This window comes from Cygnus olor, chromosome 24, assembly GCF_009769625.2.
Source record: "Cygnus olor isolate bCygOlo1 chromosome 24, bCygOlo1.pri.v2, whole genome shotgun sequence".
Classification (NCBI taxonomy): Eukaryota; Metazoa; Chordata; class Aves; order Anseriformes; family Anatidae; genus Cygnus; species Cygnus olor.
In genome coordinates, this window is record NC_049192.1 from 4,355,971 (window position 1) to 4,368,073 (window position 12,103).

The window sequence follows — 12,103 nt, forward strand, 5'->3', positions numbered from 1 at the left end:
CTGGGCTTGCACCGCAGGGGAGGCGAGGAGAGGACGGAGCAGCTTCTCCCAGCAGTGAACGCGCCGGTGCCTTGTGGCCGGCAGCCCCCATCACACAGCAGAGACCCCCGACTGCTCACGAGAGCCCTTTCACCACCAGATCTCCGCCTTGTCCCAACCTTTCTGCTGCAGAAATGCCACCGCGGGAAGTCCCCGGTGCCGCTGCCCCTGTGCGACAGCTGTGGCCACCAGGCTGGCGGCTGACACGGCTCGTCCTGGCACCCCAGCTCCGCCGCCGAGCCCCACAAAACGAGGGGGCCGTGGACACACGGGGGAAAAGGGGGGCACGGCTCACCGGCGGGCCCATCCTCGTGGGGCCCCGGCACGCCGTGGTCTAATATGGCTTCTAAAGTTGCTCTGACGGTGAAATGCACCAACGCGACACAGGACACCGAAGCCACGATGTTGCCGCTACCCGGCCATGGTATAAACGCGACGAGACACAGGAACAAGACACACATGGAAGTCACGGCTGCGTCGGTGACGGCTCACCCTCCGCTGGCTGGACTGGCTTGGCATGCTTTGCTTCTTGGCGTATTTTCTTCTTTTGCATGATTTAATTCATTATTTTTAGAGGGGGGTGGGGGGGAATAACCGGGGTGGTGGAGAGCACTCAGGCAATGAGTTTGGTTCATCACCGACTCCGCCTCGCTGGTCGGGCACAGAGGCGCCGGCGGCGCGGGGCAGAGCGTGCAGCGCCGCGCTCGGGCTGGGAGCATGCTGCTGGTTACAGGTGGCTGCAGCGCATGCACTGGTCATGGTATATACAGCTATGTCTCCATACAGTTAACTACACACAGCTAAAGGGGGAGGGGGGGGGGTCAGAGGCAGCTCAGATGGCTTTTAAATATGTCGGTTGATTTCCCCTTTTTTATTAAAATTAAAAATAAAAATAAATCATGTATTAAAGTCACAGTTTCCCCCTCCCCCGAGGCTTAAAGAGTCCGAATGCAAACCTGCAGGCGGCAGGCGAGGTGCGGCGGGGCTGGGGGGGTGCGGGTGGGCTGTGGGCATGTAGGGGGGCGCAGGGGTGGGTGTGGGGGTGTGCCCATGGTGTGTACATGTGTGTACGTGTGAGTACATGTGTGTCTGTGTGTGTGTGCGCAGGCATGTGCGCTCCTCTGCCCGCTTCCCAAGGAAGACGCCGGAACCGTGCCCACCCACAGGAGGGTTTCGGTGCTCTTGCCAATTCCTTGATTCTTTCGTCTTTACAAACACAAGGCAAACAACCCCGTGGTGCCCAGCCAGACTCCGAGGTTTGGGAGATTCCTGACACTGTCCCCAGATGAGGGGCATCAGCCACCCCCACCGCCCCACGCCACCTGCCCAGTGCTCCTGTTCATTAAAAACACCCCGCGTCTCCTTCTCCCTCCAGCTACATGATCCACGCAGGACCTTGTTGACCTGAACCCCCACCAAGGATGGAGACCTGGGGACCTGTCCCAGGGCTGCACGTCCCTCCTGGGTTAGGGGCTTGTCCCTGTGCCCAACCTGAACCCCCTGAGCAGTGGCCATCCCCTGCCACCGTTTCCCATCTTCTCCCTGCCGTCACCTGGGGTGGGAAGCCCCTTGGGAAGCAGGGGCTGCCGAAGCATCCAATGGCACCAGGGTGAGCTCAGCTTTGGCACTTTGTCCCCAGGCTCAGGGTGCTGTGCACCGCGGTCCCAGGCCAGGTGTAGACCCCCCCCCAGGCAGCATCCCCAACGCCAGGGGCATCCCCACTGCGCTCTTTTTCTCTTCCTCGCTGAGCATGCAACACCCTTTGCTGCTTCACTCCACTTGTTGAGGACCTTCCCCCACCACAACCTGCCCCATGACCTCGAGGACCAGCAAGCACAAGGCAGCGCTGGCCTGGAGCAGCCACGGATGAAGGTGAAGGTCCGCCCGAGCCCAGGGAAGCCGAGCAGAGCAGCAAGCTTGAGGCTGCCGGGGAGTCAGAGGTGGCGCGGGGACACCCCATGCTCCAGTACAGACTGGGCTGAACTGGGCAGGGCTGCCCAGCCACAGGGAATGGTGTTGGCTTTCCAGCTCACACTGCCCGAGGGGAGAGGGACAGGGACGGGGGTAGAGCAGCCCGTGGGGCCTGGGGGGTCTGCAGCCCCTCCTTGGCCATGGGATGGCTCTCGCCCTCCCCGCTGGTGGTGGGATGCAGCAGTGGGGCTGGAGCTCCCCAGAGCTCCCCCAGGGCCGTGCTGGGGTGCCCATGGCAGGGCTCAGCCCCAGGGACGCACTGGGGCCTCGAGTATGGCACCAGGCACTGCTCTGGGGTGCCTGCTCCCCCAGCATCAGGTACCTCTCCATGTAACCCAGCCTCGTGGAAGCACCCAGAGCTCCAGGCTGCGATCCAGTGTCTCCAGGAGGCACACGGCCGTGCCAAGTGTGACACGAGGTGCGTGCAAACCACCCCAGAGCTCCCTAACTCAGCCTCTGGTAACACGACAGCAGCCGTCCACACCGTGGCCCCAACCAGAGCGTGCCCACAGCGCTGCCGCTGCATGCCCAGCCCCTGCTGCATCCCCTACAAAAAGCTGTCTGCAGCTACCTGCACCCATCCCGTGGGGTCTGGCCACCACACCAAGGGCTCAGCACCCACCACAATGTCTTCTGCAGCACAAGACCCGCCCCCCCCCCCAAACCTCTCCCCAGAAGAAGCCAAACCTGGAGCTGGCCGCAGGCAGCCCAAAACCACGTCTCTCACCCTTCCCAACTGGGAGGGCTGGGAGGAGGCAGAGCGGGTGCGGGGATGCCCCTGGGCCTCCTGCAGAAGGTCTTCTCCACTGTGTTGGTGCCCACACAGGTGTCCATGCCCCAAGCAAGCACAGTGAGCCTGGTCACCTTGCGTTATCAGGCTCCGGTGTCACCTCCACACAAAGACGCCCGCCGGTTCCCACGTGGGCCCACAGGAAGGACGGAGGCAGCGATGCCGTGGGCTGGTGCTGGGCCACCTGGGGAGCCCCAGGCATGGCGGTGGCTTCACGCCGGGAAGGGATGGCGGGTGGAGGTGATGGGGCATGCGGCCGAAGGGAGCGATGCTGGAGAATGAAAAGAACCATCCGTCTTAAACCTCTTCCCCTGGAAGCTATTGGGACTGTCTGGAAACCCTTCCACAGCCGTCAAAGGGTATTTCAGCTTAAAACAGAACCAAAAAAATAAAACAGAACCAAAACCAAAGGTTGCGTAACTGAGGTATCGGTAGCTCTGGGTTGCTTTGACTGTCCACAGGCCCATTCCACGCTGGCCAGCAGATCTTCCTATTTATTTTTCCCGAGAGCTGCATCTACTTCTTCCTCTGGCTTCAGCGAGTGCCACTGGGCAATGGGCCGCCGGGGGTTGGCCAGCATGTCGGACCAGTGCCGCAGCTCCGTGCCGGTGGAGTTGCAGCCCGTGAATATCTTGCCGATGGCTTCATTCTTCCCCAGCTTGTCATAGTCCAGCACTGTGATGACCACCTGCACTTTCTGGAGGAGGAAGTCTTCTTTAGAGGGCTAAACTGGTGGCCTGTTTTGGGGCAGGGTCCCCTCCGTGCCCGTTCCTTCCTCCATTTCCTTCCCCGAGGAGCCCAGGGCTGTGGGGCCGTGGTGGGGCCCAGCTGGTCCTCACGTGGCCGCCTGGGCACGTCGAGGCACCGAGGGCCGCTGTAGTGCTGCAGGCTGTAGAGCTCGATGGGGCTGCACAAAGGGGCTGGGGCAGGACACGGAGGAGCAGAAGGCACCTCACGATGGTCCAGGACACCCCTGGGACCATTGAGGGCTCCCTGCTATGCCTGGGGTGAGCACTACAGGGCCAGGAGCAGAGGAAAGCCCCATTCCTGCCATGAGATGGGTTTGGGGTTGCATCCCCCATGGGTGCTGCCCAGCCTCCCAGCCCTGCCCTGCACCAGTCACCCTCAGCATCAGGCCGGGCTCAGGTTGGGACCAGATGTGTTCCATGGGCAGCTGCAACAGGAGCTGATCAGGAGCCACTGGAACGTGGCCTGGGACAGTGTGAGACCTCTGCTGGCACCCCCACCCTGCCCACGTGCCCCCGAGGATGTTAGCATACGAACCTGTATCTGCTCAAAGGGGATCTCAAAGCTGAAGGACTCGTTGAAGTAGGGGTTTAAGGTCTTCTTCTTGACTGTGGTCTTCTTCTTCTTCAACCTCTTCCCGTTCTGCAGTAGGTGAATCTTCACGTAGGGATCTGGGGGAAAAGGGGGAGCAGGAGATCGCAGTGCCCAGGGACACCATCGGCCTGGCCCTGGGACAGGTGTCAGCCCAGCATGAGGGGTAAGGAGCCCTCCACAGGTAACGGTGCTCCCAGGCTCGTGGATGGAGGCCAAAGCCAAAATACTCCAAAGCTGGGGAGGATTTTCGGGAGTCACTGGGAAGGGACAGAGTTCTTCTGCCTCCTGTGGGTCTCCTTGCAGGAGGGCTGGGGATGGTGCAATGAGAACTGCAGATGCTGGCCCGTCGCCCCGCAGTCTGCAGCAGGACACCCCAGCTACAGAGCTGAACCTTCCCAGCCATGAAGGTGCTGCTGTCCGGGTTCAGGCAGCTCTGGGAAGGGCTGAGGACGCCTGGGCAGAGAGCTCAGCCCTGGGGTGGCATCGGGAAGCCTCTTCTGCTCCAAAACGTGCCAACAACTGAGGTCCCTGCCCCCAGGGCAAGGAGGAGCAGGGCCAGGAGCGGATGGCAGAGGGGTGATTTCACCACTCAGGACACCCCAAGGAACCGAGCCCAAGAGGTCAGGGACGGGGGTGTCTCATCTCCCCTCACCCCCAGCCAGGCCTCGGGCTGCCTCCGGCACAGGAGGTGCCGGGTGTTGGAGGAGCTGCCCCGGCCCTGCCCAGCCGATCAGCACCATGGCTCACCTGAGAGGCCCCCCACATCCATTTTCTTCAGGTTCTTGGCCTCCAGGATGCAGACAGTGAGCTTCCCGGCCGTCGGCACGTACCGCAGGGAGATGCAGATATCACCGAGCTTCTCTGGCTGCCAAGTGGGGCAGGGAGCAGATAATCAGAGCCTCCCCAGTGCGCTGTATCGCAGTGCTGGGACGTGGTCCCAGCTTCAGTGCCCCACAAACCCCACTCAGCATTCAGTGAAGGCACAACCTGGCACCCCACGCACGAGGGTTTGATCACCAGGGTGCGGGACAGGCAAGTCCCAGTGCAGCATCCAGATATTTACAAACCTCATTTTTGTTACAAAAATGTTTTTGCACAGGGGAAAAACGGGGTCGTGAGGTGCCCAGCCCTCACGCACAGCACCAAGGTGGGGCCACGCAGCGATGCCCAGGAAGCAGAGCTCACCCCACAGCCGGGGCCACCCCACACCTTGACCTTGTAGGGCCCCCTCTCACCTCCTCCTTCTCGCCACTCTGCAGGTCCCGCCACTCCTCGATGGGCTGCCCCAGGTCCACCGTGTTCATGGGCACCTTCACCTCGCCGATGATGTCGTGCTTGGAGAAGCGATCGAAGTCGTAGATGGCCATCACCAGCGTCTTCCCGCCCAGTTCTTGGTAGGGGACCTGCGGGGAAAGGGCCACCGGGTGGCAAGGGGCTCTAGCAAGGCCAAACCATGAGGCCAGGACACAGATGGGGGAAGGATGGGAGCGGGAGACGAGGTCCTGTGGTGGGGTGGGATGTGGCTCACCTTGAAGGTGAAGGTCTCATTGAAGGCAGGGTTGAGTGTCTTCTTCTGCACCTTGGTCTCGTACTTCTTCTTCTTGTCAGGGAGCAGGAACACCTTGACGTAGGGGTCCGAGGTGCCGCCCATGTCCAGGGCTGGCAGTTCGGCGGCTTGGAGGATCCCCACCGTCAGCTGGAGGGGACAGAGGCAGCTTCAGCTGCGGGCGGCACCACGGGCTCCTCTCCAGCACCCAGCTAATTCCCACACCACCTGGCTCCACCAGGGGGATTCCTCCTCTCCAAATGCCCTCCCTGGGCAAATCCCCACCCCTGCGGCTCCGCAGCCCCTTCCTCGCCTGGTTCGCCTGGAAATCGTAGTCCAGCGAGAACTGCAGCTTGCCCAGGTTCTCTGGCTCCTTCTCCTCCTCTTCACCTTCCCCCTCCGTCAGGCCCGTCTCCGCGTCGTCATCGTCCTGGGGGTCCTGCAGTGGCAGCCAAGGTGCCCAGCTCAGCTGGGGGGTCCCAGCCCCGCGTCCCCATCCCCACACGGGCACCTCCAGCACCCCGACCCTTGGGCATCACAAGGGAATGGGGACAGAAAGTGCCGGCAGGGCAACCTGGGGGGCACCAGCTCTGCTCGGGGCTGGTCTTAGTGGGATGGAGGCATGAGGGGGTGGGGGCTGCCCGGGGCGCTGGGACTTGGGGCCGGCTCCAGCCAAAGGAGGCTGCATGCAAACCACCCTGCAGGTGGGTGCGGGGATCCTCTGCCTCCAGCCCATGCTTGGGAGCACTACAGAGGGTTAGCAGGGCCATTTCTAGGGATTGTGATGTTAATAAGAGAGAGAGAGAGGGCCTAGTTCTCCTACATCTAAGGCAAACACAACCTTCTCCCCTGCTTCTCCACACCATAGCCCACCGTGTGGCAGCCCCAGCCCCCCAGCACCTCCCTGCTGTGCCTGCAGCTCCCCAGTCCCACCCTGGACGCAGTCAATTGAGAAGGCAGGCTCGGGGTGGCACCTACCATGGAGGATGTCCCCGGACACAGAGGAAACACGGAGTCAGGGCGGAACAGAGGGAGGACAGCAAGAGCACCAGGAGGGAAGAGAGTGACGTTACGGACAGCATCGTGGAGGGACCCAGGCCAAGGCAGGGAACTGGGGTCTTGTATGGCCCCATTGAACCCCTGGGGACCCCAACCCTCCCCTAGCATTTGGGAATTGCACCCCGTGGACCCCCAGATGCATCGCTGCTCATCCCTCCAGCCCTGCCTGCATCCTGCAGTGCCCGCGTGTCTCTCAGCAGTAGGAACAGATGCCCAAAATCTGCCATTCCCAGATGGCCCTGGGCTGAGGCATGGAAATGGTCGGGATGGCCCCGGACCCGCTGGTGCCAAAAATCCCCCTTCCCTTCTGGCATCCCCAGATGGTCCCGGCTGTGCCTTGGTATCAGCACCAGCCTTCCGAGCTTTTGGGGGACCCCAAACCAGTGGGGTTCTTGGGCTCCCCCCCTGCTACGGGCACTGCTCGGGAGGTGGCCAAGCCATCCTGAAGGCCGTCACCTGGTTGCCCGACTTCATGTCCTTCATGTTCATGGCGTTCTTCATGCCTTTGCCCTTCTCCTTCTTGTTCTTCTTCTTCTTGCAGCAGCACTTCTTGCAGATGCAAAAGCAGCAGGTGAGGATGAGGAGGCCGGCGACCACAGCGATGGCGATGAGGGCCCAGGGCGGCACTGCAGGAACGCGTGGGGCCGTGGTCAGCCCATGGTGGGCCGGAGCCGCGCAGGGTCCCGGGGAGGGGGTCCAGGGGGAGAAGGCAGCTACTCACGGGGGATCTTGTTGAGCTCATTCATGAACTTCTCCCTCAGCTTGGCGAACATGTCCTCCTTGCTCTCACCCGGCCCCGCGGCCTCAGTGGAGTTCTCCATGGTGGCCATGGGCACAGTGGTGGCCGCGGCCTCTGGGGCCATCATGGACGCCTGCTTGAACGTCATGGTGGGTCCGGGGGACCTGCAACACAGCGTGGCCGTGGTGGGCCCTGCTGTCCCCGGCTGCATCCCCGAGCAGCACTGGGGACATCTGCAGCTGCAGCAGGGCCACGACGGCATGCTTCATCCTTTGTGTGAGGGCTGTGGAGCCCAGTGGTTATGACAGACGGGACGGTCTGGACCCAGGGGTCCCCTCACAAGCCACGGAAGCCCACTGTCTCCTGGCCCTTGACACCTCCGAAGCCTCCATGAACATCCCCCAGGGCCACAGTGGTGCTGGGGCCAGCCAGCAGGGCTGTGGAGGCGCTCCCAGCCCAAACGGGGCTAGGTCACCCCACGCATCTCCATTTTTCATCCACTTTCCCAATGGAGATGTCCCTGCCCTGGTCCCCACAAGGGACTTGGTGGCTTCGTGCCAGGGCCTGTGGGGGGCTGCTCCCTGCCCACGTTACAGCATGGAGAGCTCAGAGTTGAGCCTCTGGCAGCATGTGAAGGCGAGACACCCCATCTCGCCAGTCCTCGGTCCCGCAGAGCCTGGTGCAGCCCCACTGACAGGGCTGGGAAGGGGCTCAGCACCCCCAGCCCTGCAGGCTCCGGAGCAGCCCACAAGGACAGGGACACCCAGCCCATGGCCCTGCAGATGTGTTGCTCGCTCCTGAAAGCAGACCCAGCACCAAGCGCCGCCGGGACCCAGCACCAGTGCCGACGTGACCCCGTAGAGGAGGATCCCACCCGGAGCGGGCCGGCTGCAGGATGCGGCCCTGGGGAGCAGCAGCCCCAAGAGGGTTGAGGCTGCGAGCTGGGGACCCAGCGGGGTGGGTCCTGAAGGGCCCCTGGCTGTTCGGATGGGGACAAAGCCACTGCTGAGCACACAGGGCCCTGGAAAGAGAGCACGGAGTCCGTTGTAACCTTGTGAAGGAAAGATCAAAGCCAAGGGAAGAGCGGTGCCAGTGGGGTGAAGGAGAGCACGAGGGCTTCCAGGGCGCCAGCAAGGAGCCCGGCAGGAGCACGGATAACCAGGGGGGAATTTCTGCGGGCACATGAGCTCGAGGGGGGGGGCCCTTTCCTGTGCCCTTTCTTGCCGAAGCCCCTTGCCTGGTGCACTGGCCCCAGCGCTGGCTGCTGCCCCCTCCTCCCCCTGCAGGTGGAGCTGAAACAGAGCGTTCTTGCCTCAAAATGTTGGCCAGAGAGACCTGGGGGCCTTCCTGCCCCAGCCTGGCATCAGCCCCCGCTGCCACCCGGCTGAATCCAGCACCACGTCATCCGGCTGTCTCCCTGTCCTGCTGTCCTGACTGGGGGCCACCACCAAGGCAGCCCCCCAAAAAAAACACTGAAATAGCCCAAATTTGTCACCTCCCTCCCAGCTGCAACAAGCACCAAGGTCACTCCTGATCGCAGCTTCACCACCTGAACACTTTACAGAAAAACCACAAAAACCGAAGGCAGGGCTGAGGTTTCCAGACTTCTGATGCCTCCTGGGGGAATTAAACCCCAGGCTTGCACGGGGAGGTGGTCGCCAGCCCTGGGAGCCGAGCGGGACTGGCACCAGCCCTGCCTGCAGTGAGCCCTGCCTGCAGCTCTGAGCCCTGCCTGCAGCTCCAAGCCCTGCCTGCAGCCTCCCAGTGCTGGGCTGAGCTCGGGGCTGCACCAGGAGCTACCCAGGGCCACCAGCTCTCGCTCAGCCTTCATCCCTTCCAGCAGCATCATTTTGGTGCAAATGCAGTTTTCCCCGCCCCGAGGGGGTCCCGAGCCCAGCCAGGCGCCCCCCGGCAGCAGCACCGGCTGCTGGCTCTCTGCAGTATGACTTTTCTCCCCAAACTGCTGATGAGCGTGTTTCTGCCCATCTGTTACGGATATCGCCGAAACTGTGTCAGCAAGGTAACGAAACGGGGCCACGCAGCCCTTCCCTGGTGGCAGCCGTCAGTCACCTCCAGCCTGTCCGTCCGTCCGTCCGTCCGTCCTGCAGAGCTGCCGAGCCCACAGGCAATGCCGCAGCCCTGGGGCACTGCAGCAAACTGCAAGAGAGATGAGCAGGAGGAGGAGGAGGAGGCTCCGAGCGGGGATGCTCCCAGCGGCTGCTCCCAGACCCTTGCACCAAGTGAGCCCACAGGCAGAGCCTGGGTCTGCTCCAGAAATTCCCAATTTGAGTGCTGCTACCCCAATATCCAGGCCCTGCAGAGAAACGATTACGGGACTCATCAATTCCTTTCTTTCCCCAGCTTGCTAAAGAGCTCGTCGTCCTCCTGACGCCCCAAAATCTTGTTAAAGGCAGACAGCAAAATAAGGGAACCCCGGGTTATTAATCTGCAACTTGTCCAGGACACAGAGGGGGCAATGGACTCAAAAATGGCATTTTTTGCATTTTCACATCCTCCCCTGCCGCCGGTGCAGGATTCACGCACACACTGGTGCAGCGCAGGCTGCGAGCACGGCGCCGTCCCGGTGGGGACAGAGATGTGTCCTTGTCACATGGGGCACGAAGGCAGTGGGACGAGCTCACCCAAGCCACCAACACTTTGGCACCTTCCAGGAGGTTCTTTCAAACCGCCTCTGTTTTTTTCTGCAAACGCTAGTGCAAGCACGTGCATGGAACGCGTGCACACATGTGCGTGCAAATGGCAGCGCACCAGCACGTGCGCACACACAGGGACAGGTCCCACTGATCCGGCTCATGGGCGCTGTGGGGTCACGCAGGGATCCCCCACCCCAGGCAATGCCGGATCCCTGCCCTGGCGCCATCCCCTCTCAGGGTGCACCCCAACCCCTCGCTTCCTCTGGGTGCTGCCCCGGGCTCCAGCCCCACGACCTCCTCTGCCATCAGCCAGGGACTTGCTCAGTGCCTCGTCATCCCCAGGAGCTGCCATCAGCTCTGCCCCTGTGCTGGAGCCACCAGCTGCCACAGTGTCCCCAAGGCTCAGGTAGCACTGGGAGGCACTGGGAGGCACTGGGCATCCTTGCAAGATGGGCTGCTGGCAGGGGGTTGGCTCCGTGCTCCTTTTTATGGGGCGAAGCCACGCTGGGACGGCGCGGTCCCAGTCCCTCCCATCACAGCCCCTGCACCCCACAACCCAAACCCACAGCCCCAGGACGAACCCAGCGGCCCCACACTTTGTGCTGGACGGGAACAAGGACGGGGACGGAGTCGGGACACTGTCCCCCAGGCAGCACCCAGCCCCGCAGCCCGTCTGGCTGAGCCCCTCGAGGGTTTTCGTGCCGCAGCGCTGGGGTTCGCCAAGGGAAGCAGAGCTGCCGGCGGAGACGCAGCCGGGCGAGCAGGGCGCGAGCATTTGGCAATTTGGCCAAGTTCCAGCTGCACGCAGGAGAGGAGGAGTTTCTGCACCGCTCGCCCGACGGCCTGCCCTGCATTTTGGTGCAAAATGCCTTACGGGCATTGCTGGGGTCTGCAGCCACTCTGAGCGCCTGCCCCAAGAAACAGGAGCAGCGAGGCTGCCCGGTGCCTGCACAAGGCACGGCTTCAGCCTCTGCACAGGTGTGTACAGCGTGGCGTGCAAATGCTTGTGCAACGTGCATGTGTGAGTGTGTGCAGGTGCACAGGGACTGTGAGCACTTGTGTGCGGGTGTGCATGTGTGAAGGTGCTCGTGCACAGGCAGGAGGTGTGTGCGCACAAGTCCTCACAGGTGCGTGCACGTGCTCATGCACACGCATGACCTTGTGTACACGTCTGCTCATGGCTGTGTCAGGGTGCAGGTGCTTGTGCACACGTGCGGCACCCTGGCTCTGCAGGTGCTTTTGTGCGCGGGTGTGCAGCTGCTCACATCTGCGTGTGCAGGCGGCCTGGGGATGAGCTTGCACACGTGTGTCTGTGCACTGCTGCTGTTCGTGTGCCCGAGCGGTTGCATTTGCTGTGCGCTGGCGGCGACGTCACTGCGGGAGATGTCGCTAGCGCAGCGAGGGAAACCCTCCCGGCAGCACCGGAGCCCCGGGCCCGTGACGCTGCAAAGCGAAAATGAGCGAGCGCAGCAAACAGCTCCCTGGAGGTGGCTTTTTTCTTTTTTCTTTTTTTTTTTGCCTTTTCTGTCCAGTTTTACCCTCTGGTACCGGCACAGGGCAGCCAGTGACAGGATTTTTATTTAAGCACTTCCAACCCTCCTCACGCCTCTAATTATTATTTATTTAAGGAAAAAGCAGGTGAAGATGCTGGGCTGGGGAAATGCCACTTTGGGGATTATTTCGGCTTCCCGGGACTCACTGCAGAGGCTGGATTCAAGCAGGGTCACTAATTAGCATTGCTAATTGCTCCCCAGGGTGCACATTGGGCTCTCCCTGCCCCAGCCCCTGGTGCCCCCGCTTGGCTCCCACCAGTGCTGGTGAAGCTGAAAATGGGGGAAACTGAGGCACGGGGGGGGGAGCTGGGGGAGGATTGTGGTGCTGCCCCCCCCCCCAGGACACCTCTGTCCCCTCGAGCCCCACTGAGGGGGAACACCCTGTGGCCCTAGGGGACGACAGTTTTCAGC

At 62.3% G+C, this 12,103-nt stretch overlaps 1 protein-coding gene across 1 annotated transcript; it reads right to left on the minus strand.

Moving 5' to 3' along the window:
* Positions 1-614: 614 nt before the first annotated feature.
* On the minus strand, positions 615-7,647 carry SYT2 (synaptotagmin 2). Its single transcript, XM_040536086.1, has 8 exons — positions 7,468-7,647; positions 7,203-7,372; positions 6,001-6,117; positions 5,670-5,837; positions 5,377-5,544; positions 4,889-5,006; positions 4,085-4,218; positions 615-3,497 (listed from the first exon to the last, which is right to left on the minus strand). The coding sequence occupies exons 1-8, from the start codon at positions 7,631-7,633 to the stop codon at positions 3,291-3,293; spliced, it is 1,248 nt and encodes a 415-aa protein (XP_040392020.1). The 5' UTR covers positions 7,634-7,647; the 3' UTR covers positions 615-3,290.
* Positions 7,648-12,103: the final 4,456 nt, after the last annotated feature.